Here is a 27,557-nt window from a genome sequence, read left to right as displayed (position 1 = left end):
ATAACTGGTAACTCAAGAGAGCCATGACATTCTGTTCTTTACAAGTGTATGTAAACTTTTGACCACAATTGTTTCATTTGACGACATCTTAAACACTTCAAGCACAATATCCTTGAAATATATGTTTACTGGATCACTTTGGGTATGAAAGGCTTCACCCACTGCGGCCCTTTTTGGATAATGAACACCGTTGTAGTGCAAAACATTCATTCATTTATTAACCGTACCGCTTATCCTCTCAAAAGTTGCAGTGGGTGCTGGAGATATCCCAGCTAAATATGGGCAACCTAAAACTGGTGGCCAGCCGATCGCAAGGCACAAGGAAACGTATAACAGTTTAATGATCACAATCATACATAGGGGCAATTTAGAGTGTTCAACCAGCCTACCCTGCATGTTTTTAGGATGTGGAAGGAAACCAAAGTACCAAAGGAAAACCAATGCACGGCCAGGGAGAACATGCATATCCCACACAGGAAGGTCCGAAACTGTGGTTGAAACCTCAATTTCTGAACTGAGAGTATGTACATGTTATTTCTAAAAAGATGAATAAATTGAATTGGGTGGCCAAAAAAAGATGATCAGAATATCAATAGTTTCTTGTGCATGCTTCTACTCTTTCTCATTGCGGGTGAATTGCATAGTTTCTGTTCTCAGTATGCATGTATAGCAATAACGTCTTCAAAGCAGACCCAGTCAAGCAGACAGATCCAGGTCACAGGAGAATAAAAAAAGCGAGAGGGACGGGAAGAGAGCCTCGGGGAGAGACAAAGGCGAGTATAATTGAGAGGAAGTATACAGAAGAGAGAAAGTGAAGAGCACTTAAGAAGAACGGTAAAAAAATTAAAATTAGATGAAAATATGAGAAGGGTAGAGAATGAAATAAATGTTTAACTATGATAGGTATGTATGATTGATATGACAGTGATAAAATTGCCATATATACCCAAATATATACATATATATAGACATACAAATATTTATACAGTTGTGGTCAAAAGTTTACATACACTTGTGAAGAACATAATGTCATGGCTCTCTTAAATTTCCAGTTGGATTTTCCCTGATAGAGTGATTGATACTTCTTTGTCACATTCAAACAACAAAAACATTCACGAAGTTTGGTTCTTTTATGACTTTATTACGGGTGAACAAACAAAAAAGGGATCACATCTGCCTGGTCTTAAATATACATACAGCAGCGCTAATATTTGGTAACATGTCCATTGGCCATTTTCAATTCAATTAGGCGCTTCTGGCAAGCTTCTGGTTGAATCTTTGACCACTCCTCTTAACAGAAATCGTTCAGTTCAGTAAAATGTTATGGCTTTCTGACATGGACTTTTTTCAGCATGTCCACAAGCTCTCAATGGGGCTTAAGTCATGACTTTGGGAAGGCCATTTGAAAACCTTCATTCTAGCTTGATTTAGCCATTCCATTTCCACTTTTGATGTGTGTTTGGGATCACTGTCCTGTTGGAACACCTGACTGCGCCCAAGACCCAATCTTCGGGCTGATGACTTTAAATTTTCTTGAAGAATTTGAAGGTAATCCTCCTATTTCATTATGCCATTTACTCTCTGTAAAGCACCAGTTTCATTGGCAGAAAACAGCCCCCACAGCATAATACTACCACTACCGTGTACTTGGGGTTAAAGGCCTCACCTTTTCTCCTCCAAACATGATGCTGGGCACTGTGGCCAAACAGCTCAATTTGTGTTTCCGCCGACCACAGAAATTTCCTCGAGACGATCTTATCTTTGTTCATGTGATCAGCAGCAAACTTCAGTCGAGCCTTAAGGTGCCACTTTTGGAGCTAGGGCTTCCTTCTTGCATGTCAGCCTTTCAGTCCATGGAGATGCAAAACACGCTTGACTGTGGATGATGACACCTATGTTCCAGCACTAGCAGCAGGTGATAGCTTGCATTTTCTTCCTGATCATGGCAGTGACAAATCAGTGCCATGCAATTTATACTTATAAACAATTGTTTGCACTGTTGCTCTTGGGACCTAGAACTGCTTTGAAATGGCTTCAAGTGACTTTCCTGACTTGTTCAAGTCAATGATTCCCTTTTTTAGATTCATGCTGATCTCCTTTGACTTTCCCATTGTAGTGTTTGTGGGTGTTTGCATCCAATTTTCCCTATTTAAATGGCCTCAGAGAGGTCACCAGCTGTAGTCACTCATAATCACTCACAAAAAGTTAAGAGGCCATCCTATGAAACTAATTTCACTGACAATTTTCTAAGTCACCAAAATTGCTAATTCATGTTGCTGTATGTTAATTTTGACCCAGCAGATTTGATCACATTTCCTGTTAATCCATAATAAAGTCATAAAAGAACAAAACTTCATGAATGTTTTTTGTGACAAATACGTATCTGTTCCAATAACTATCAGAGAAAACTCAGAGTTGTAGAAATAACTGGAAACTCAAGAGAGCCATGATATTATGTTCTAAATAAGTGTATGTAAACTTTTGACCACAACTGTATATATGTGTGTGTGTGTGTGTATGACATTGCTCTTATATTTTACCCGCTCCAATGTGATTTCCTCATATTCATAGTCTGCTTCTGTTCCATTTACCTGTTTGAGACAATATATGAAAGAAGAGAGTTAAAATCTGTAAGTACAAGACAGGCTATTGTTAAACGATTAAATCAATTGCTGCATGAATCTTAAAAATAAGGCTTAAAATATATGATGCCAGTTTTGTAACCCTTTGTCAATCAGTTATTAGCAGAACATAGGATTTGGGCTGTTACTCGAAAAATTACAGTATTCCTTATCAACACGCTGCTGAGATGTCCTTGAGCAAGGCACTATTAAACTACCTGAAACTGTCCACAATCCCCCCCATCCCCGTCCTGTTTAAAAATTTATCAGCTAGTAAATCTGACTCAAATGTATAATTCTATATTCTTGCAGAGAAGGGGATGGGAGTGCACACATGTATATATTAACACACTGAATGAACAATATCCCAGTGGTCTGTGTAATCTCCTTTAATCTGTGACTATATTGTGACATTAGTTTAGACTAAATGTCCATCATTGCACCATATTCAATTAGCCCACGGATATAATATAATACATTTCTACAACTAATAGAAATAGAACCAGAAAAAATATGATTATTATTCTATATAGTAATACGTATTTTTCGGACTATAAATCACATAAACCACAGAATACACAGTACATTTAAATCACATTTTAGGGAGTGTATTTTTTTTTTTATATCAAAAACCGAGATGAAACATACATTAAAGTAACACTAAATGTACGTTGCGCTTCGCTATTTGTCAGAAAACCAGTCAAACTGTGAAAAAAGTATGAATTATAGTCTGGAAAATACGGCACTGATGTTAACCCAGAGCTCATGTGGTATGTGTATTTGTTAAATAAAAGGTACAATTGAAATAACTGTTTAGCGCATGAGGATTTCCAGCCGGTCAATCAGGGAGTCATTTCAGAGTAATTACATAATCACCTCCGCTAACAACAGACACTGATTTGCAGTGGCATCTGGCGACCAATAAAATGACTGGCTAACTGTGCTCATATAAGTCTGGATTTAGCATGATTTAACCATTGTTTCCTAAAGGATTTTTTTCACATACGATTACATAATGAAATAATTCAGTGCATGAATTTAGTATTAATAATTTGTTAAGCGAGAGCAAATGTAGGCATACGCATAAATAATCATCAAAATGTTACCACAGTTAATAGCCATTATAAATGAGTTAAGAAACAAACTATTTAGATCTTTATTCTGACATTAGGTAACAATTGTCCATGTGATCTCTTCCACTTAAATTATTCTGGGTTATAGGTGAAGCTGGAAATAAAACTGGTGTGATCGCCAATCAATCATATGGTTATGGTGTTAGGTCAATAGCAGGCAACTGATGGCACGTCAGCTGTATCAAAATCACTTATATACCGTACTACACCGGCACTGACACAAATATAGTCTTTTTCTCTATAATGATCAGATATATTAAGTCAGCGCTTCTCAAATAGGGAGGGGGCACTGAGGAGGGCCTGCACGAAGCGATACCTGGGGGCTTGTAATTTAAGAAACACACTTTTTGTCAGACTACAATAAACTGTCATTGCACATTCAGTCCGTGGATAGCAGAGCCGCGCTTATCATCAGAGTTCGCTCAGGGAGTTATGAGGAGGTGTACTTGGTATTTTATAAAAAGATACTATTTTTCGTTTGCACAACAGAAAATAATTGAGGAGCACTGTCTTAAGCGAAAGATATGTGCGCCATGTTTTCCTTATTTCTTATTTTCCGGATAAAATGGATTACATAACATCATAGACTTAAAGTTAGCATCACTGGCTTGGTACTTACATATGGAGGGGTGTCAGCATTGTCTGTGTTGACCACCAGTGGAGGTGGGTTGGCCTGCAAAAAAGAACAAATATGACCTTATATAAACAATATAATACATAATTTACAAAACAAACAATGAATTATGAATATACATGATGTAGAGCTAAACCTAAACTTACTCGTCTCATGTTTTGGTAGAGCATGTCGACTACATCTGCTACAGATTACTACAATGAAGCGACTGCAGACACATGACATACTGCAAACTCCTTACAATAGTCAATACTAATGTGCTACTAAAATGCAAAACATCATCTATGCGACTCACTCAGCAATCAAACAACTGATATTCAACAAATTATTGGCACATTTAAAATGTACGTACCGCTTAGGAATACATATCTCCACTAAATTATAGTAGACTGATTCGTTAACGTACACCCTCATTTGCTGTAAACAAATCAAAAAGCCAAGCCAACCCCTGCCTGCACCTATATATTTGTTTTAAAACGAGGATATTAGATACCAATAAATGATGTACGTAGACATGAAGTTTTCCTTCTTTTCTGCCTAGTAACTGCTTTCAATTCAATCGCACATACTACATAGGTCACATTCCTCATAACCATTTAATTTAAAAATCTCCAAATCTTCCCCGTTTCACCGACTCCACAAGTAATAATCACACAATCCAACGTTGAAGTCCTCTTCCATGAACCAAACATGAACAAGCCAGTAAATGAAGGAAAATTTAAATCTCAGTCCAACATCCCCCAAAATTTCACCAGGCAACAACTCTATAATGAACTGTCCACTCAGTCTATGCAACATCAACGTGCAACAAAGCAGGAACATCTCTCAGAACTAATCTCAATCGCTCTCATCCATCACATCCCTTGATCTTCTCTCTCTCAATTGCTCTTTGTCTCGCCCTCTCACTCTCTGTCCACCACGTGTCCAATCTGTCAGTCATGCTGAATGGATGCTTGATCCCACAGGGGAACCAAAAAAGAGAGAGGATCAGAGGGATTAATGGCATTGTGGGAGGAGTCAACTCAACAACAGCAATAAGGAGCAGAAGGTGCAGACATGCAAACAAAAAAAAATGAATGCACAAAATTATCCTCAATATATTTGTATTGGGAGAACAGTAATTGCATTTTTATAAAAAATTAAAATAGAATTACATTTATTTTTAACTCCAAGTTATAGTGGCCAAACTTATATTTGTTTTGTTCAACTATCCAAACCACATCACAAACCTACACATACAAAATTCTCATTTAAAAAAAAATCATCCTCAGGGGAATTTATTTGCATATTTGTGTATCATTGACAGAAAATGGAGTCTGTCAGTGAGCTGTTAATTCAACTGACACGCCAAGTGAGACTGCATGCTTATGTAACTGTGCGGGGGTGTGGGTGCGAGGGTGTGTTTGTATTAGTCCACAGAATTTTTTATTTTTTAAAAAGAAGCTCTAACATACAAATGAATATTCATGATTAAACAGTGTAGCTATTGTAAACACCCTGCCGACATTTATATATAGTTTCTTATAGCATAAATTTGACTGATATACAGAATAATATTCGTTTGCATTCACTTTCACTGTGCTAAGGTGTTTTTTTTTTTTTTTTTATATCAATGATGTCTTAGTGGTTACTGTAATAACATTACAAGTACCCATTTGAAATACGAAATCCCATTCTCAAAATGTAAATAGCACAAAGGTGAATTTATGACATAATGGAAACCATATCAGTTTGAATATATAAAAATAATTATATAAAAATATATGTCAAATATAAAATATAGAGGAAAGGAATAAAACTAATGGCTTACCTGCATTTCACTTCCTACATTTTAATTAATTCAGAAAGAATAGATCAGTTAAATTTCATATCTGGCATTTGTGTTGTGTAATTATGATGCACACACACAGACTGCTTATTACATGTTAAGTGTTGACAAATTATTCCTGATATGTAATTTAACTTCATTAGCCTTCTGAGCTTATGAGATAGACCTTGACACTAATGAAATTAGAACTGCCATGCTAATCATATTATTTAAAACTCAGACCTCCCATTTACAATTACTGTATCCAAATTTACAGAAACAGGCATGCAGTTGTGATTTTGTGAACTGTATCTTTTATTCAGTAGCAATAATTTAATACTGGAATTATTGAAATTAAACAAATATAACATATGTATACTCTGCTCCAATAAATCACAACATTGATTTCAAACAGCTTGGTGTGTTTGTTGGCTCGACACTACTGACTATTAAGACATAAAATAAACAAATGCAAAAACAATAGTCCTCTTGAAATTAACTGCTTTCGCAGGGCAGTCTGCAACATGCAATTCGGGCAACACTCATTTATCCCTGCGTGTCCACGAGTATCACTTTAATTTCCATGAGGACAAATGAGGCAGTTTTTAAAAAGCAGCTAACCCGAGTTCAACAACCACAGCTAAGTTGTATTGCTGTAAAAATGCACTCATCTGACAAAATAAAGACGATGGGAAATTAAAAAACAAAAATAAATATAAGAAAGGGGAAGTGGGAAATCCTAGAAGAAAATAAATGACTAACCACAGTCTGAGGCCACATAACATCATTAAATACATGAATATGAAGGTAGTGTAATGGATTTCCACATCATTCACATGCAATTTGGTAGGATGCCCTCTTGATGGCTTTGACATGTTCAAGCAAAAGCACAATAACTAGTTTTCCGGACAAGGCATACTTTACTCGTAAAGATGCCTTTCTTAAATGGTTAGGATCGCTGATTATCTATGATTTTAAAAAAGTGGAGTGCAACATAAAATACTTTCTGAGACGCGAGTGCATGACAAAAAGGTGTAATGTTGCATAAGGACAGGTGAACCCATAGGCTAATTGACCTTAATAGAAGTCCAATATATTTTGACTAGAAGAAACTGGCAATGAATGACTGAGGCAATTCCTGCCATTCTACCTGACATTAAGAAACATTATTTAAACAAATCATTTTCAGTGCCGACTAACATTTTTTTAAGCTGAACTTTAGTCAGTTTACAAACTTCCTGGTATGATGAAACTGATGAAAGTAGTATTGTTGTGCACAGTGTGCAACATTTGCCTCCTACCGCATTACTTCAACTTGACTGTCTTAAAGCAAAGATTCTATTAGCGAGGACAAGAGCAAATCGCAGTCTGAGTTGAAGGCAATGTAAATGGAATGAGTGGCTTCATGAAGCAAAATGTTGTACACCCGGAAAAAAAAAATAACTTACTACTTCCAAAGTGGATCACTCTGGACTGGAGGCCACTATGAGTGGTCAAAGATAAGGGGTTAGTAAATGTGCTACAGGTCACTAAAGTAATTGGACTTTTTAGTGCCTTGCAGAAAGAGAATAACAAGCACAATTTAACAAAATATAGGATGCCTTTCAGAAAGTTAAATTTGTGGCTTTGACAGGGAAATCATTATACTTCCGTAAGTGATTATTTATTATTTAAATTATTATTTTAGATTTTACATTTTTTTATTTGGCCCAGCGGGTTGAGTGGTTAGCGTGTCGGCCTCACAGCTGTGGGGTCCTGGGTTCAAATCCAGGTTGGTTCACCTATTTGGAGTTTGCATGTTCTTCACGGGCCTGGGTGGGTTTTCTCCGGGTACTCCGGGTTTCTCCCACATTCCAAACCTTTTTTCAAAATGAATGTTCCTTTTTAGGTAGATTTTTTTTAAGTTTTGTGAGATTTATATTGGTTTTTATTTAAACATTAAAACATTTACTTTTTTTTTGATTCAGTCCATCACTGAAATCTATTTAAATAAAAAAAAGTAAAACATTATGATTCATCACGAGTAATTAATTATGAAGTTGCTTATTAATCAGGTAAAAATTGAAAATCCACGCCCTATTTATAATGCATTCATCCACCATCTGTACCGCACATCCTCGCAAAGATCACGGAGGTTGCTGGAGCTTATTCCAGCGGACTTCAGGTGAAAGGCAGACTATATCCTAGACTGGTCGCCAGTCAGCCACAGGGCACACAAAGAGACAGACAAATATTCACACGAGAATTATACCGGCTCTGAGCGGGAATTGATCCTACGATTGCTCGCACTGAAGTTCAATGCAACTATTGAACATTTTCACGTGGCCTACATCTATGGTTAGCATTGATGAATATATGTATATATATATATTTGTAATGACAGACTGCTTAAAAAGTCCTCTTCAAAACTTGATTGCTGAACCAATGTGGAAATTAAATAGCATGTGGCCATGAATTAATTAAACCTGCACCTGAACAGTTAAGATCTTGCGACTAAATTGCCCGAGTAACAGACATGGGAGACATGGTACACATTCCAGGCAGTCAATACTTGATGCCAGTGCAACCTACCTGCACATGAGCTTGTACTTGTGGAAAGTTGTGTATATGAATGGGTGGTTCCATTGAACGTAAATTCCACATATAGGAGTCATTGGGCCGTGGTCTGCTTGCAGCCTTTCCTTTGTTTTTTGTTGGACTCTTTGCCATGTTTTGTCTCATGTTTGGGAAATTTCCACGTGTGGCACGGGTGGCCAGGTGTGTGGGCAATGTGTTCCAACCATAACCGGCCAGTGCTGAACACAGCGGTGTCTGTGGCGAGTGAAATGGATGGATAGAAAGAGATTGCGAAGAGTGTGGTAGAGGAGGAAGATGACTGTGTTGGCACTGTTGGAATAAGGAATGGTGACTGTTGAAATGGGGTTGTGACTGTGCCGGCTGTGGCTGATGCTGGTGATAGAGGTGATGTGATGATGGCGAGGAGAGCGGGCGACCAGGTGATGCTGGAAACTGAAAGTGTTGCTGGTTTGGAGAAAAATGCTGCAGCTGGTGATGGCTTGGCGAGAGGTAGAACTGATGGTGGCTTGCCGAGTGAAGTAAATGACTTGGGGATTGAGGAGCCAGCTGGTAATTCTGTAATGGTGGAGCTAGCTGATGACTTGGAGATGGTGCGGCTATATGATAATAGCTAGGAGACGGTGAAGGAAGAAGATGATTGGGCGAATGACATCCTTGTTTTTGCAAATGAGCACCATGCTTTGGTGAGTATAACGGGGAACGTTGGAATTGATTAGTTTGCACCTGCAGTAGTTTCTGGCTATGTTTGGAATGATTATGGCTCTTGCTGGACTTTCCCTTCCCTTTTCCAGATTTACCCTTAGAGGAGCTAATAGTGGGCTTTTTTGGGCTACAGCAGAATTCATGGTTATGGAAGTAAGTAGTCATATCTGCAGAAACGTAAATAATAACAACATGCAGTAGTCCCGTCTCATTTGACCTATCTCAGTGCATCACTTCTTCACAGAGAAGACATAACTGTAGCTGGTCAAAATCTCATGTCCACACAATGTAGGTCATGCCATCAAAGAACAACGGAAAATCACTGTGCAACGTTGGATTGAATTTCCACTTTTTCCGCTTATTTGTCTTAGTCCATTAAGATCATACAAGTCCACACGTGAGGACTTTTTTCATGTTGATTGCTTCGACAGCAACATTGATTGAGCTCTTAAAAAAAACACAACATATTCTTTTCTAAATTGACAATTCAATCTTTTAAGTGTTTGCCTCCAGGAAATCATCTATTGCAACATACATATTTGTGTAATAAAAGGTCTGAAAAGTTGATTAGCCCAAAGAAAGAGAAGCAGCAAGATTCAGAGCCGTGAATTGGACAGATTCATAAAAAAAACAATTTAAGTCTCCTGTACTCCAAAGGAAGATGTCTTTGAATTTCCACACATAGACCGTGCTCCAGTTAACAGTCTCTCAAGTAATGCATATCCAACGTAATTGATTTGTTGAAACATAATTGATGTTTATTTCTGAAATCCAAGTCAATCCATTGGCAATGCGGTCAATTTATATTCCAGAAAAAAAAGAAAGGAAGCCATAGGTAAATATGGACTTTTTTCTTGGTGAAGATTTAGCGCCAGCGAAAATATAGTAAGAACAAATAGATTAAAAAAATACTAAAAGACAAATCAGTGATGGTGACCTCGTCTTAATATTAAACACTTCATTTTATCACACTTCTATGAAAATTCTAGATCTTCTAAGCTGCTCCCATGTCGGTGCTCTCTCCCTCTTGCTCTAAGCTCTGTCCCCCTCTCTATAACTCTGACATTCTCTCTCTCTCTCTTGCCGTACTGGCCAATTGAGGGCTTCCCTGGTCTTCAAAACACAACAGCAGCCAGGCATAACTAATCAATAGGAACACAGAAATAGAGCCTCAAGCCAGTGAGGAAGAATATGATGATTAGAATGACAATAAGTCCTGAGCTATAAATTGAAAGCAAAACATTTTTTCTGTATTTTTGAAAGGAAAATGTTGCAAAATTGTTATTTTTTTTTATATTGTTATTAATATCACTTGGAAAATCATATCTATTTCTTTTTAATGTGCTGGAACTAGATCATATGGTAACCAGGTTAAAATGTGACCAAGTCATTAACATTGATCTTGTAAAAATACAAAACTATCATCAACATTAATATTGTAATCATACAAACATTTAAATGTATTAATACAACTGTATAATAAACTGTATGCCAACAAATCTCTTATATCTCTTTTCTGTGTGATTGATTTTCACACTATTTAAAGGCACCTGATGCATTTTAAGCTATTTTAAACCTTTTAATGAACCACTATTGAATTGAGCAATCTCAAGCTCCTGTATATGGGTCTATATATCATTTAAACTGTGGTTAGTTAGTATTTTATGTTATGGTCGGCATTGTTTTTGTTTAGATTTTTTTTACTGTGATTTCTTACAAGAGTCATGCTTAAATAATTTGTGATACACACTTTTTAAAATCAATATCAAATTGAAATACAACCTTGGACCACCTAAGATGGAATTCAAAATTAACTTGGCTTACTTACTAATTTATGAGAGTTGACGGCATATTAGAGAAATGACTTTGAGCTAGTACAAACTTATAATGTCAGTAAATAAATGGCACAAATTGCTCCAAGAAAAAGACCAGAGATATTGTAAAAAGCACCCATGTAAAGAGAGATGAGGGTGCTTGAGATGAGAGAAAGGCTGTTATAGTGTGCTAATGCATGTATGGGTCCACTGTGTCTTTACACAGTGACCCTGTAGATGCAAGTGGGCTGCCAGTGCTATGGGCTATTTGCTAAGTCAGGAGAGGAGGATGAGCAAGAAGAATAAGCAGTTAACAACACAATGTTAAATGAACCCAGCACTGAAATATTGCTAGGAGGTAACAGACAAGAGCGCGGGGATGCTAAAAAAGAAAAAGAAAAATGAAAAAAAACGGAATAAAGGAATGAGCCACATACTATATGCTCCCAAACGAGGATGAAAGGAAAATATAAAAATTGTAGTATTTTAAAGAGAAGGTGAAATCAATTACATTTTGCGAAAATAATTGTATTGTGTTTTTGCTCTTCACCATTATGAAGTGCAGCCAGGCGGATTTAGTGGTTAGCGCGTCGGGCTCACAGATCCGGATTCCTGGGTTCAAATCCAGTTTGATCCACCTGTGTGGAGTTAACATGTTCTCCCGGGCCTGTGTGGGTTTTCTCTAGGTACTCCGGTTTCCTCCCACATTCCAAACACATGCATGGGAGGTTGATTGGACACTCTAAATTGCCCTTAGGTATGACTGTGAGTGTGAATGGTTGTCTGTCTCTTCGTGCCCTCCGATTGGCTGTCCACCAATTCAGGGTGTCCCCCCCGCCTCTAACTCAAAGTCAGCCTGGATAGGCTCGAGCACCCCCCGCGATGCTAGGAAAAAGCAGTTCAGAAAATAAGAAGCGATGATTAAAGAGCGGTGACCGCACTGTATTAAGCTTATCTTTAAAAGAAATCTCCAACCTAAGCATATTATTGGACCGATACATCGTTCTATAATGTTTCCATTAGATGTCAGTATTGTATCATTTCCTTGAAGCAACTTATTTAAGTAACTATTGAGACGACTAATCCGATCTAACACCCTGAATCGGTGGCCAGCCCAGGCCACAAAGAGACTGAGAGCCATCCATGTTCACACTCATACCTAGGGGCAAAATAGTGTTCAATGAGCCTATCCTGCATGTTTTGGGGATGTGGGAAGCAACCAAAATACCTGGAGAAAACCCATGCAAGCCCTGAGAGAAGGAGCTAACTCCACACTGAAATGTCCGGACCCTGCAATCAAACGCTCAATCTCAGAACTGTCAAACAGACGCTCAAACCATTCGCCCACCGAGCCACCACGGATTATTCCCAATTTGTAAAATACATGTTTACTTTAACACAAAGACATTTTATTAAGTAAGGGAGAGCACCAAGTGAGGAGCATCCTTTGTTAAGAGATGGTTATATAAATGTTTAGTTCTTAAAAAAATACTTATACCGAACAATTGTTGAGCAGCAAAACATGATGACCTAATGTCCCTCTGTTAGCTGTACTGAGACACCAACACTGCACATTCTTAAAACAAACATTCACACTCCCACTTAACAACTTCATGCTGCAAATAAAGTGTTGTTTGTTGGTAGCTAATGGTGACACACATATAAGTCACTCAAATACTTTTCAGGGTAATTATAAAAATATTGCCCACCCACCCCTATGATTACATTTTGACAGAACAGTCTTTTTAAACGTTACTGCTGGCAACTTCAGCTTGCTCTAGTAGATCATTCTTTGGTTGCTATGTCAAATAAAATATGTACATTTAGAGCTGGCCGATATTCAAAATTGTGTTATCGAAATTAATAAAATTATCAGTTGATATTGATAATCATCACGATAACTATCACATCTTTTTTGTTTCAAATTTGAAATTTCCAGCTTCTGTGAATAAGTAAATTAATTACTTTCCTCCTATTTCTGTTGTTCTATTGTGCAATAAAGATAAGACAACTCCCTTCTTACTCTATAAAAATTAAGGAATAAAACTTTCATAAATTTGCTGTCAAACTTTCTGTGCGATATGAAATCTACAGAATACATCATCATCATTGATAAGCAGACTTACTTCAGCCTACAAAAAGAAACAGAGTAAATTTACCTCACATATGGCCATTTACAAAATAATACATTTAAAAAGTTGGACGAACCCAACCCATTGACTACCTTTTGTGACAAACCAGAGCAGATAACTGTGAACTGATCTTAGGGTTTAGGAAGAGACTGTTGACAGCGACAGAAATACTGGTTTTCAAGTTATATTCTTCATAATACAATTATTTATAAATAAATGTCGTGTTTAAGGACATGCCGTTGTTCAATATGGACTCTCACAAATCAATCGATCAAATCGTACAATAAATTCTTCATATTTCTCAAGTGGAACCTGGAAAAAAACAGGGATGTGGTCAGGACCGAGTAGCCTGTTGCATGTGAAACCACTACATTTCCATCTACCCTGAATGTAGCCCTGCCTATTAAGTAGTGCTAGATTTCCTCATTTACATAGGCCTGAAACCTACAACCTAGGTAGATCTGGGGAACTATGCATGAGTATTCTTGCAATAAAATTATGTCTGAAAGCGACTATATTCTTACTTATAGGCAAAATAAATTAGCTATGATTCCTAAATGCTGTTGGAATATTGAAGAAGCAGGTACAATGGCTTTATATAACCCACATAAGAGATGATATAGTAATTAGATTAGTAAAGACAAACTTTGTTTTGAGTGTGTCCTTGTGGTAATATTTAATGGACATTTGCCATTAAAATAATTTCTAATGATTATGTAATGTGTGTTTCTTATATTAGTTACCACAAACACACGATGCTGGGAGACAAGTGGAGAAAATGGATAGAGAGTCCGCATGTACGAGGGGGAAGAGTGAACTAATATAAAAGCATCGTCCCACACACAGAAGGTGACTCAACACCCAGTGTATTCTCAATACCAAAAATCATATTGAATCAATTAACTGTGCTATTATATATTTGCGCCAACAATGTAAATGATTTGAGAGCATATTTAAAGCTATTTAGGAATTTGTTTTGTGGGTTTATCTTTGATTCACTAATCTGCCTGTTGATCAGCCAAAAAAAAGCATCACCATGACAACAGTTGATGCCATCTACAGTGACAGCAACCTAAAAATGGACAATGGTGGTCTAGTTTGAAAAATTATTTTGACTAATTCTGTTTATTTAAACTAATCAGAGCCCAAGTCAATTTTCAGATGCCTACCGCAATTACATTAATTGTCACAATCAACTGGTCATAAAATACGAGATACGGTGCATGGAGAATGTCAGAATGCAAACTGCAGGCTACGGTTCAGGTTTAGGCTCGACTGCAGCGAAGTCGGCTACAGCTTCCTCCAAGCATAAGTTCAAGCACACAACGACGAATGGTAGACAAATGGACATAAGGGAAACTTGAAACATGGATATTATTGTTGCGAGACAGCCAATGAGAGCCCAGTAAAGTGTAATGAACGTGTCAAGCAAGAAGCAATGTATCCGTGAAAATCCCAAAACAAAACAGATACAAGAAATGCATTGACATTTTCGCAACTTGGATCTTGTTTTCATATCTTGAAGCACTCATTTGCATTGCAAAAGCTATCATAACTTGAAAACTTCGTACCTAGAGGCATTCAAAAGTAGATGTATGACTGTACATAAAGAAATGACAAAAAATTTGGAAATACCTCCTATAAACCCGCAATCAAATCATCAGCCCTGAAGACAAATTACTGAATAATAAGGTATGCAATGACCTGTCACTTAAAAAATCCTTGATATTTAAATGGATTAAGCTAATTTTGGACAACTAATTTTCTGAACCACTTTTCCTCACAAGGGTGCTGGAGCCTATCCCCAGCCAACTGCAGGCACCAGGCAGGGGAAACCCTAGAATGGTGGCCATTCAATCGCAGGCCAAAAGGAGATTGACAACTATTCACACTCCCACCCATACTTGGGGGCAATTTAGAGTGTTCAACCAGCTTACCCTGCATTTTTTTGAGATGTGGAATAGAATCAGACCACCTGGAGAAAACCCATGCAAGCCCAGGGAGAACATGCAAACTCCACACAGTGAGGACTGACCTGGGATTGAAGTCACGACACCAGAACTGTGAGGCAACACACTAACCACTCATTTGCTGGGCCGCTCATCAGAACCATAACAACATATTTATTAGTACTATAATTAGGTATGTTGGATTTGAGGCAGCACACGGCTGTGGCGAATGGGTGAGGAGAAAAGGGAAAGAGGACAGTCGGGCGACTGAGGAGCATGCGTAAGTATTGGCCGAGAGTACCTTGGAATATGTTCGCATCTTATTGAATTGCAGCGCATTTAATAACGTGAATGAAGATCCTGCCGACTTCCTTTCCTCTTGTCTTCTTGCGAGAGCATTACATTATTTATCATGTTTAGTCTGTACTTATATCCTGAAAAGAATCTTGTACAGTGTGGTACCATATATTTTACAAAATGTTGTAGCGTGTGAATGTGTAGATTGACTGACCAGAGAATCTGAAATGATTATCCCATTCTTGTATGTGCTAAGAAATTTCAATGATCAACTTTAATGACTTTGCTAAATCTGTTTTATCCGTCATCAATTGTGGAAATAGTTGAGGGAATGAGAAGATTGAACCACAAAAAAGCAAAAGCAAATTTTATCTCTTTTCTCTCATTTCCCTTTTAAAGTATTTTTGTGTAGTTTTTTGAAAGTAGCTGACTAGCACATACTATTTACTTTTGCTTATTTCAACCAAAAAAAAAACCATTGAACTATCACAATTGAAAAATAGGAGGGATAAAGTCCAACAAGAGGTCCAGTGAAGCAGAGCAGAGTAAATGGTTGAGGAATCTATACTATTTGACAACAGTCCAGGTTTAAAAAAATAAACAGGAAGCATTCTAAAACACCCTCGTTTGTAAATATATGTGCATGCATTCATGTATACTTAATGTTATTACAATGGCATATCAGCTATGCAGCAAGTGCTTAAACTGGGTAACTGGCAAGCCCGTGATTACTGGAAAGAAGATGCGCTAATATTTTCCATGGGTTAAAATATGGGGTGGCAAGCATCTTCACAAACACAGCCCTTAGAGCAGACATCCATTACCATGAATCTCAGTGTTCAAAATGTATCTTAATTAGTTTAGTATGATTCCAGTAACTCAAAATCAAGAATAACTGTTTTGAAGATTTATGTAGTGCTTATAATTATTGGTCATAAATGCTTAAATTTAAACTTGTTCGAAGAATGTGGACCCAAGCTTCTCAAAATTGGTACATTACATTAGGCTAATATTTTAGCCCTGAGTTGAGGGAAGCTGGATCTCCTGCATGTTAGGCAAAGCATACTGAAATTAAATGTAATGCATGAAAAATTAACTTGGGGGAACCCAAACATCAATCCATTCATTAGCCTATCTGGAAAACTTTATAAAGGTAGCAGGGTTCTACAGAAGCTGATTACAAGCATGAGGTGGGGTACATGCTTGACTGGTTAGCAGCCAATCACAGGGCAGAAAGAGACAATTAACAAGTCAAGCTACTCAGAGGATACTCAAGCTGGGGTAAAACATGCAAACTCCAGTAAGCCTAAGATAGAACCCTTGATCTTAAAACTGAAGGCACGTACAAACCATTCATCAATCTACTCTAGTGTATTACAGGAATCTGTGTAATGCAGGTGCAAAGTAGTAAAATGTTTTTATGACTACATAAAAACAGCAACGGAACACAAGGTGCACCGGCTTAGAAAAACTGTCTGGTAGTTGTTAATAATAATATTGTTTTTCATAAATAACTGTGTTTAGGGCAGCCTGGTGTTTGAGTAGTTAGCATGTCGGTCTCACAGCTCAGCGGTCCTGGATTCAAATCCATTTTGGTCCACCTGTTTAGAGTTTGCATGTTGTCACTGGGCCTGTGTGGGTTTTCTGTGGGTTTCCTTCCAAATTCCCAAAACATACATTGATTGGTCACTCTAACTTGCCCCTAGGTAAGAAAGTGGGCGTGAATGGCCCTGCGATTGGCTGTTTTAGAATGCTTCCTGGGTTTATTTTTTCAAACCTGGAGTCAGCTGGGATAGGCTCTATCCCCCCTGGCAACTCTACTGAGGTTAAAGCAGTTCAAAAAATGAATAATTGAATGAATGGATAAATATCTATATTTTGACAGAGAAGTTATCTACGTAGGTCAAGCAGTCACTGTCATTTTTTTATGATTATATATCACAATTTGGGGCGGCCTGGCAGGTGAGTGGTTAGCGCGTCGGCCTCACAGTTCTGGTTCTGGGTTCAAATCCAAGTCAGTCCACCTGTGTAGAGTTCACATATGGTCCCCGGGCCTGCATGGGTTTTCCCCGGTTACTCCAATTTTCTCTCAAAGTCCAAAAACATGCGTGGAAGGCTGGTTGGACACTCTGAATTCGTATGAGTATGAGCATGAATGTTTGTTTATCTCCTCAAACCCTGCGATTGGTGTCCCTCGTCTCGTGCCCTCGTCTCCAACACCCCACCACAACAGTGTGGGGATAAAACGGTTCAGAAAATAAATGAAGTCACAATTTGGGCGGCCCAATACCCAAATGATTAGCGCACCTCTCACACGGTTCTGAGATCGAGGGTTAAATCCTAGATTCAGACTTTCCCCTGTGAAGTTTGCATGTTCTCCTCGGGCTAGTTTGGATTTCCTCCGGATACTCTGCTTTCCTTCCACATTACAAAGACATGCATGATTTGACACTCTACATTTCTGATAAGGTAAAAGTATGAGCATGAATGGCTTTCCATCTCCTTGTTCCCTGCGATTGGGTGACCACTAATTCAGGGTGTCCTCCACCTGGTGCCCATAGTTTCATGCTATAGGGTCCAGCACCCCCAGAGAACCTAGTTACGATAAGCGGTACAGATAATGAATGAACGCCACAATTTGGTTATATCCAGCTTACAAAGTTAAGCAAAGTAACAGAATGATAAACTTTGCAACTCTGCAGCTTTATATTATACACCATGTGAGCTCAATTCCCTCATCAACTATTTTATCAACAAATAGAGATGCTTAAAATCTGACTTTCGACCACATCTACTACATCTGTCTAATGAAAGAGACTCAAACTAGAATCATATTAAGAACAAGTACATATTTTAGCACATAGACAAAAACACAAAAGCCCATCTTAGATTACACACTTCCCACCTTGGTCCCTTACCGCCCCTCATGCACAATTCATATACATGTGAAGCGTGTGTCCTATGTTACCTGGCTAGACGTAATACAGTCAGTGAAGGCACTCCTCCTGGAGAAGAACATAAGGAGCTGCTGCCAACGAGTGGAGGATGTAGAAGGAGATGAGGAGGCAGGAGAAGCGGTGGATGAAGAAGAATTGTGTGGTGGTGGTAGTTCCTCCGAGGAGCCACGTTTTGGTCCTAGCTTTTGTTTGACTCCTATCCCTCCACCTTGACTTCCAGAGTTTCCACCTACCCTCCCACTGCGGGGATACAGAGTATTGTTGCCAAAAATATAGTTCATCTTCTGCCCTGTGCAGGTCCTTTGCCAGACAATTAAAAGTTTATGTCAAAATGCTTTTCCATTGATACTGTATATCCCCATTCATGAGCTGTTCTTCCTTCCATTACGGCTCTGCCATCAGAGTAGTAGTGCAACTTTATAACATGCTCGAAGGCATCATTGAGACATAGTTGTTTCTTGTTCTTGGTTCTTGGAACATCTTCATTTGCTTCTAATGTACCACTAGAGGAGCTGTCAGATGATGAGATTTACATGAGGTAGAACCTATTTGAAAAAAAAAACAAGTCCTTTTCACAACTGAAACTACAGTTTCTCTCTGCATGCAGTCCATTGGATTATCCACTTTTTGTCCATCAAATCATCCATGGTTCCAAACGCCAAGATGAAAAAAAATCTACAGTCCATAAATCTTGAATACCGCACTCAGAGAGAGGACAGCGTGGTAGGGAGTGGGCCGGATAACATATGATAATTTATTAGTTAAAGGAACTCACTCTTTTGCTCTGTGTTAACCTACCTCTTCCTCTACGTGCTTTTCCAAGGAGATGGCCAGACAATCTCCCTTCTTCTTTTTTTGCATTCCCATCAAAGAGGGCTGGGTGATGTACGGAAAAGATCAGTGGACAGATGAAAGGCTGCAGGTGTACGGATGCAGTCATCTATAGTGGGAGGATGGTTTGAATAATCGTGCTGGAAATTGTCTTCTCTTCCTACCAAGCTCTGAGATTTCACATCTCCCTCCAAGTATCACTCACTTCAAATCTCTCAGTTCTTCATTCTCTCTGCCTCTCCTTTTCTCTCTCTCCACTCTCCCTCTCTCTCTTTTGAAGCTGCAATTTGACACCACACTCTTCCTGACTGCTAGATACCATTACTACTTAAAGCCACACCTCTTCACTCCCAACAATCGATGGCATGACAACTAATTTTCTCAATTCACACACAACTCTAGAGGAATACACAAATAAATGTACCGACGCCTATTATTGTATGCTTGAAGTAATAATAGTTTGAATAACCTGACGACCCAGACTAGTTTTAAAATGTGATTGTTTATCACGTGTGCAAAAATGACCAGAAGCTAAAAACTGTGAAACAAGTCGGCAAACCTACTCTCCTAGATGTATTTTAAAAACACCAACAGGGTTTGATTTGTGGATGAAAATATAATTCATTTGGGTGAATTACGTGTATGCTTTAACGTTTGGGTACATTTGTGATGAACCAAAATCTCAAGCTTTTTTTCAAGATACTGCAGCACACAGCTCTCCCACACATTCACACTGACATTTTCTCACATGAAATCAGTAAGAATCACACAGATATGCATGGAAATAACAAGCTGGGCACTGATTAAGATGAACGAGGAGATAGAATAAGATACTGTAAGGGTTTTCAAAATTAGGAAACTTAACATCTTATCACAGAACATTTGTATTTTTAGATGATTTCCCTGAATGAACTTAAGGTGAAGTTAACCCCTTAGAAGCCCAATTTACCTGAGTCTAAAAGGCACAAAAACATTCTTGGGAGCATTGGACAAACAGATCAAATGCTTTTGTATCATCCCTGAGGATTAACCACAGGTGGAGTAGGACCCCTGTTAAAGCTTCTCCCTGTGTTTCCTTGGGAACAGTATCCATAGCAACAGCTTCCTAGTTCCCAAAATACACCTCATGCTGACAAATGTAATGTTTTGAAATATCGGAAGAGATATTTGCTTAGCTTTTTGGGCTGAAAGTCTCCAAAAGATGTGGAAGACTGATGTGTATGTGCATGCACGTGTGTGGGGAGCGTGGGAATGTGGATAATATAAATCAAAAGGACCCATTTACACGGACACACTATGACTGAATCAACACAAAACATCCCATTACAGATTGTAGTCACACCACCTAAGATCAATTTTGATCTGTTTCCACAACATTACATGTCTATGTGAATACAATATATTATTTATGTCATGCGATGAGGCAGCTTTACAACGTGACAGCCAAAGCTCACCTTTTCTTGACATGCTCCTCAGCCCATACTGTGGGTGTAGACAACTGAAATTGTTTTACAATACTTCTAGCAGGTAAATGATAATGGAAGCCTAGTGATTTGTTGTTTGGTTGCCTGGAAATTAGAATTACTACTCTTTGTTACACTAAAGGACGTGGAAATATCAATGTAACATTGAGCAGGAGCAACGTTAATCAAACTTCATAAACTTCTACACTTGAGTTGTTGTCAATGCAAGAATGATTTGTACACACATTGCTACCGAAGGAAAACAGCATTTTTGTCAACATGCTCATTAATAGCCACATTTAAAGATGTTTCTATCGCTTTAGTACTTACTAATAGAGTAAAGATCTTATAGCCACAGGCAAACCAATGATATGACATTTAAAAAATGAATGCACGAGAAGAATGACCAATGGTAACAATGGTAACACACAAACTCTCTGGCCCAATCCAAGACTCTACCCCAACTAAACCTTGCCTCAACATCACACCTGATCTGACTCCCCGCCCCTTGGCTCCCTTCAAAAAGACTGACCAATCCCATCAAAAATGGTCACATCTGTGGATGCCTATCACTTGCGATCATGGTGCAGCCAAGACCCAGTTTCGACCTCTGTTGTCTCTAATGATATTGCCCATGTTCTTGTTATTTTTCGACTGTCCTCGACTTGCAATAAATTGTCAACATATTGGTAGAGCCTTTCCTCTTAGTGTGTTTTGAGACAGATAGTGGTTCGAACAAAATGGGGTATCGCGTTTTATCAAGAGTTCAATTGCCAACAAGACCTATGTTAGATTGTCAGATGTACAGTTTTTTTAATCAATAATACCACACTAAATTATAAGCCTTCAATGTATTGACCAGGCTCCTCTGAAGACAAGAAGGGCTCTATTCCTTCAACACTTTGTTTCTCTCACTACTACTGTTCTACCCCGAAGCTATCGGCTTTCAAAAGTTGAAATTTTACCCGCAAAGTGAAAAAAAAATAGTAGAAATTCAAAGATCGCACCTGCGGAGGAAAAAGAAGTGCAAGAATGCAAGCAGAGCAAAGAAAAGTAGACGGGAACTCCAGTGTATAGGAGACCCCACTCCATACCAGAGGAGTGGCCAAAGTCCAAGCGTGCCAAAGTCTTACGGGCTGCACAATCAGAACTCCAATAGTGCTTTCGCCTTAATGGTTGAAGTATTTGTGCAAGTATTCAATGCTTTACCACTAATGGCATATAATCGCAGTAATAAATGGTAAAACAACAACCAAATGTTGCATACAGAAAATGAGGGGGCAACCATTATTAGCAACTGCGTATGTAGTGATGCCATCACAGCAAGAGAGTTCACTGCATTTTGTGTGATGATATGGCTGCGGAGCCTCAAAATCAAATCATTGCACTTTGGAACACACAATGGAAAGCGTGCAACTTTTCTCTCTAGAGTCACTATTGCTTTCAAAATGGAATGCCAGTCTGCAACACAATCGCTGCAAATTTATTTCACAGTATCTCCACAAAGCCCTGCTCCTAAACATAAAAAAAATGCAAATGCTATTCCTCAATGGCAATGCAATTTTAATAATTGTACAGCCATATTTGTCATCATTTATAAGCTATCAGAAAAAATAATCTACAAAGCCAAATCCAAATCGAGTCCCACATGCCCAAAACATATATGGTGGGCCTATTGACCATTTCAAATATCCTTAAAGTAATATGTGTATACGAGAATGTTTGTTTGCCACTTTGTGTCCTGCGATTTACTGCTTGTGTTTGTGTATAGTAGCAAAAAAAATGTAGTATGGTATGTAGTACTAGTGGGGTTGATCCTACTTTGCAGTTTTTCCAATTGTCGCGACCATGTCTGGTCTACATTATCCGCAATATTCGAGGCATTACTGTATATTGCTGAGAAATTGTAGTGCCATCAACAACAACAAAAACACTGATATGGTGGTGCTAAAATATAAACTCAAAGTTGTGAAGTACAAATAATTTTTTTCCCAACAAACTGATGGCAGTAGATCTGTATTTTAAATGAAATCTTGGGACTTCAAACATAAAATCTAATTGAAAATGTATCATTAGAATTATTCCAACATAACATAAGAGTACAGTAGTTTGCATTTTTCTCAATTACCACAGGGAAAGCAACTCACTAGGAAAAGTAACCACCTTCCTTCATGTGGCTCTTTCACGTTCCACTCTCTCTTGGCAAATGTCAGCTTTTGAATGCCAGTGCTTTTAATATTTCATGACCAATTAAATAAAAGCAAACATCATGCATGATTAATATCCAAAGACTGAGAGCAACTTTACCTTTACATCCTCTTAAGGTTGGTAATGGCTAGTTATAGATTATCAAGCATGATTTGCATCTTTTAATAGAGTTCATAAAACTTTCCCAGGATCAATCACTTTTCAAGCATTTAAAAGCCTTTGTTAAAAAAAACCATGTCAGAAAGGAATGTTGTATGTCTTACGTATAACAATCTGACAATAAAGTTGACCTTGAGTTTGGTCCTTAATATTTCTTGATACAAACAATTTTCATTTCGAACATCCAGGGGATAAATATGGACGGTTTTATAATGTTCAATTAACACATTTGTCTAAGCCTAACTTGCAATTTGAGTATTTCAAATTGTATAGTTCCCTTCAGTTTTGGGTGCAAGGCACCCTGGAAATATAACAATATTTTCCTGGATTAGGGATTTCAATCTGGTATGAAAACGGTTAGTTCAAATCTTGGAGAATGATCTTTTGCCTATGAAAAAATCCCCTTAAAACAGTTTTAGAAGTAGCAAAACTAGCATTTCGTAAAGACCAGTCAGATGTATCGTATTGGTTCCCAACAATTTTGGCAGATTTCCAGCTCTTCCATTAGTCTATATTCGATTCTGGTGAGAGCGCTCTGTCAGGCTCTCCTTGTTAAAAGGGAATATATAGTGGGCTGTGCTGTATATGTATTGTATAGAAGGAGAAAAGGCAGATATTGACTAAATATTTGCAATTCAGAAAATGACAAGAAAGTCGATATTCATTGGGCAAAACACAGTCTTAGCGTATGGAAAACAACATTAGAAGCATGATTTTTTAAGTACCTACAGCAATATTTAGTGTCTCATATCTCATTTTCTGAACCGCTTTATCCTCAATAGTACGCAGGGGGTTCTGGAGCCTATCACAGCTGACTCGGGGCCGGAGGACACACTGAATCAGAGCCCAGCCAATCGCAGGCAATATGTAGTGTTTTGGTTATATTGTAAATATATGAGAAGCCCTTTATAGATTATATTTATTTCAAATAATATTTCATTGTGTATATTTACAGCCGCAATATCCCTATATGGTACAAGATAGGAAATGCTAAATTATAAAAAGTCACTAATTGGTGGGCAAATAGGAGTGTTTGTGACCTCTCGATTTCTATTACCAAAGTACCAGGAGAAAACACATTATTCAGCATACTATGGTGATTGACATTCAGCAATACCATATATCTTCCTTCACTCTTGTCATCCTGTCTCCTTCCCCATGCTCTGTGCTAATAACATTACATTAATGACAGTCTCTTAGTGACCTTTCCTATTGCATGTGTGATTGAGACAGTTTTTACCTTTGGGGGGATACAAAGTGTCAATATTTCTTATATTTGCTTTAATGCTGATCTGTTGTTTAGGAACTGTTGAGGAGCTCGAGGAAAGCACCCAGTTCAGGAAGCATAACACTGTTTGCATTTGTTTCACATAGCAATTTAGCCTTGCATGCCTGTTTTGTGCATAATTACTAGGTTCTATGTGTGGTGTGCAGCACAAAGTATAAAGCAGAGTGAGTTTCCCCTTGTTGCAGTAAAAAATATGCATCATAGAGTACCGCTGCTGCTTTTAAGCAAGGAAGTTTTAGGCTGAAACCCTTGCCGAGGACCTTCCTTTTGCCGAGGTCCTGCAAAGTCATTCCGTGTGCAGGATTTTAAGTCATTGAAGTGAAAACAGAAAACTAAAGACTGAGTTGAATCAGCTCCTCTAGGATTTTCTAATAAGTCAAGTGAATAAAATAGATACATATACACACACATGCACATGTATACAGTGGGGCAAATGCATATTTAGTCAACCATCTATTGTGCAAGTTTTCCCACTTGAAAAGATCTGAGGCCTGAAATTTTCAACATGGGTAAACCTCGACCGTAAGAGACAGAATGTGGAAAAATTAAACAGAAAAACTAATTGTTTGATTTTTAAGGAATTAATTCCCAAATTAGAGTGGAAAATAAGTATTTGGTCACTTACAAACAAGCAAGATTACTGGTTGTCAAAGACGTGGCTGGGTCTTTCAGCATGACAATGATCCCAAACACATAGGCAGGGCAACAAAGGAGTGGCTTCATAAGAAGGATTTCAAAGTCCTGGAGTGACCTATCCAGTCTCCAGTTTTCAACCCCATAGAAAATCTGTGGAGGGAGTTGAAAGTCCATGTTGCCCAATGACAGCCCCAAAACATCTGGATGGAGGAATGGGCCAAAATACCAGCAAGTGTGTGAAAAGCTTGTAAAGAGTTACTGAAAATGTTTGGCCTCCGCTATTGCCAACAAAGGGTATTGAGATGAACTTTTGGTATTGACCAAACACTTATTTTCCACCATGATTTGCAAATAAATTCTTTAAAAATCAAACAATGTGCTTTTTTTTGTTTTTTTTCACATTCTGTCTCTCATCGTTGAGGTTTACCCATGTTGACAATTACAGGCCTCTCTAATCTTTTACAGTAGGATAACTTGCACAATTGGTGGTTGACTGAATACTTATTTGCCCCACTGTATATAGGTAAAACACAACAGCTCTATTATTACATGACTGCCATGCCATGTACAGAAGTCTTTACAACTCACCATCACCCCTAAATTAGAGGGACAGGTACCATTTTGATCATTTGAAATAGGATATGCCCAGAGGAAAGGCATTGCTTTCATCTCATGACATGTATACTATACAGTAGTGCTACGCTGATCTAATGTAGCTATTAGAACTCTGCTGCCTCCAATTGTTAAGAAAGTGCTATTGCAACTAGAACCTGTCTCAGCAAAATCATATTTCAAGGGAATGTTTAGAAAGCCTAAACAGACAAAAGAAAACAATTAATTTGAAGGTCTTTCAACTCGAAAGTAACAAACCAGCGATAGCATGATAAGGTATAATATTGTACAATTTCAACTCATGCAGGCAGGATTACCTGGTAGCAGGCATGGGTTTTAGAATAGAGGGAAGAGAATGGTGGGGCTACGGCATCACTCAAACTCTCCCCTTCTGGATAATTCCACGCCTCACCATCAAATGGAACTTCTGGAGATTCTTCCTAAGATATAAATATCAGCACGGTGTAATTTTACACACAGGAGTGTGTCTTAGTTGATAAAAAAAAGAATATTCAAGTGAATTAGATAAGCATATACGTGAAGCAGTTTTACATCAATGATTAGAGTACATACTGTATTTCACTTAATAATTAGGTATTGTTAATTCCTCTTTTTCCTCCATCTTTTACACTGCTTAAGACCATGAGAAGTACTAGTAAAGGCATTTGTTTTTAAAATACTCCACGTGTGGCTGAAAACGTTCAACCAACAAAGACAGCCTTCTTATTGGGAACATTTTGCCTACGTCATGCACAAGATGAGTATTGCATAAAACTATCAAGTTTATAATGTTGAATATGATTAATCTTGCTGTGTAGTGTATTAATACGAATATAGAAGTAGAACTTAATTGGAATGTGTTTAAACATATTCAGCATTGTTACGTGGCCTATATAAATACAGGTACAAAATAGCACCTGGTCCACCTATGAATTTCAAAAATCTAATGTGCAATCCAAATAGTATTCATTGATTACTGTAATTAGAAACGATTAACATACAAAGCAAAAACATCACAAAAAAACATAGTGTTATCCACTCAATATAGGAAAAAAAGTGATTACAATAAAGGTAGCGAGCGAGAAGGGAACATCTACATGGGGAGAACAAGATGGCAGTCCCATCTGTCATACCAAGGCATGCCAGTTAAAGCATTTGATGGGAAGGTGGAAACCATTGAAATAACTTGCATATGTTCAACAAAGAGACATGCAAGTATTGTGATTTATATTATCATAATGGTGGGTGTCCAACGGGATATAGAATGATAAAAGACATGGAATAAAGAGTGCACATGACTCAAAACAGATCTGTACAATATCTACAGTCCTGATCAAAAACGGACATGCACACGCACACGCACACAAACACACAGGCACACAGTAAAAGGAAATAATTTAAAAACGGGAGCGGATTTCAAGCCACAAAAATAGAGCTATAAAGCAAAATATTTGTTTATAATCTTTTGACAAAAATCTTAGACACTGACTCGTGTCGGGATCGTAAACGTATTGCTCGCAATCGAGATCTGGATTTCTACCAACCTAGGATCTTATTATCAGGATATGTGTACATTTTCCTTTTGTTTTCTGTCACTTCAGCATAGAAACAATGTAACTAAGTAGCACTGCTAATTAAATTTGGCAAACTTGTCTAACTAGGGCTGCAGTGCGTGTGCAGGTTTTCATTTCATCAAATCAAGAAGAGTCGAGTGGAAGAAAAAACTGTGCACACAGC

The 27,557-nt window shown here is 38.0% G+C and overlaps 1 protein-coding gene across 11 annotated transcripts in view; it reads right to left on the bottom strand.

Moving 5' to 3' along the window:
- LOC144196255 (discs large homolog 1-like protein) overlaps nucleotides 1–27,557 on the bottom strand; it is a 78,912-nt gene that overhangs the window by 33,532 nt on the left and 17,823 nt on the right. For 4 of the 11 annotated variants that reach the window (XM_077716209.1, XM_077716210.1, XM_077716216.1 and 1 more), the window contains 3 exons: nucleotides 26,138–26,260; nucleotides 4,374–4,427; nucleotides 2,541–2,591 (listed from right to left, as the gene is read on the bottom strand). In XM_077716209.1, coding sequence (XP_077572335.1) covers nucleotides 2,541–2,591; nucleotides 4,374–4,427; nucleotides 26,138–26,260 — 228 coding nt within the window. Of the gene's footprint in view, nucleotides 1–2,540; nucleotides 2,592–4,373; nucleotides 4,428–4,534; nucleotides 5,319–8,766; nucleotides 9,722–18,634; nucleotides 19,664–26,137; nucleotides 26,261–27,557 lie in introns of those variants that run through there. The other 7 variants (XM_077716211.1, XM_077716212.1, XM_077716213.1 and 4 more) reach the window with 4 other exon arrangements.

Source organism: Stigmatopora nigra, chromosome 5, assembly GCF_051989575.1.
Source record: "Stigmatopora nigra isolate UIUO_SnigA chromosome 5, RoL_Snig_1.1, whole genome shotgun sequence".
Classification (NCBI taxonomy): Eukaryota; Metazoa; Chordata; class Actinopteri; order Syngnathiformes; family Syngnathidae; genus Stigmatopora; species Stigmatopora nigra.
Note: the sequence above shows the minus strand (reverse complement) of the source record. Positions and strands in the feature narration are given on the sequence as shown.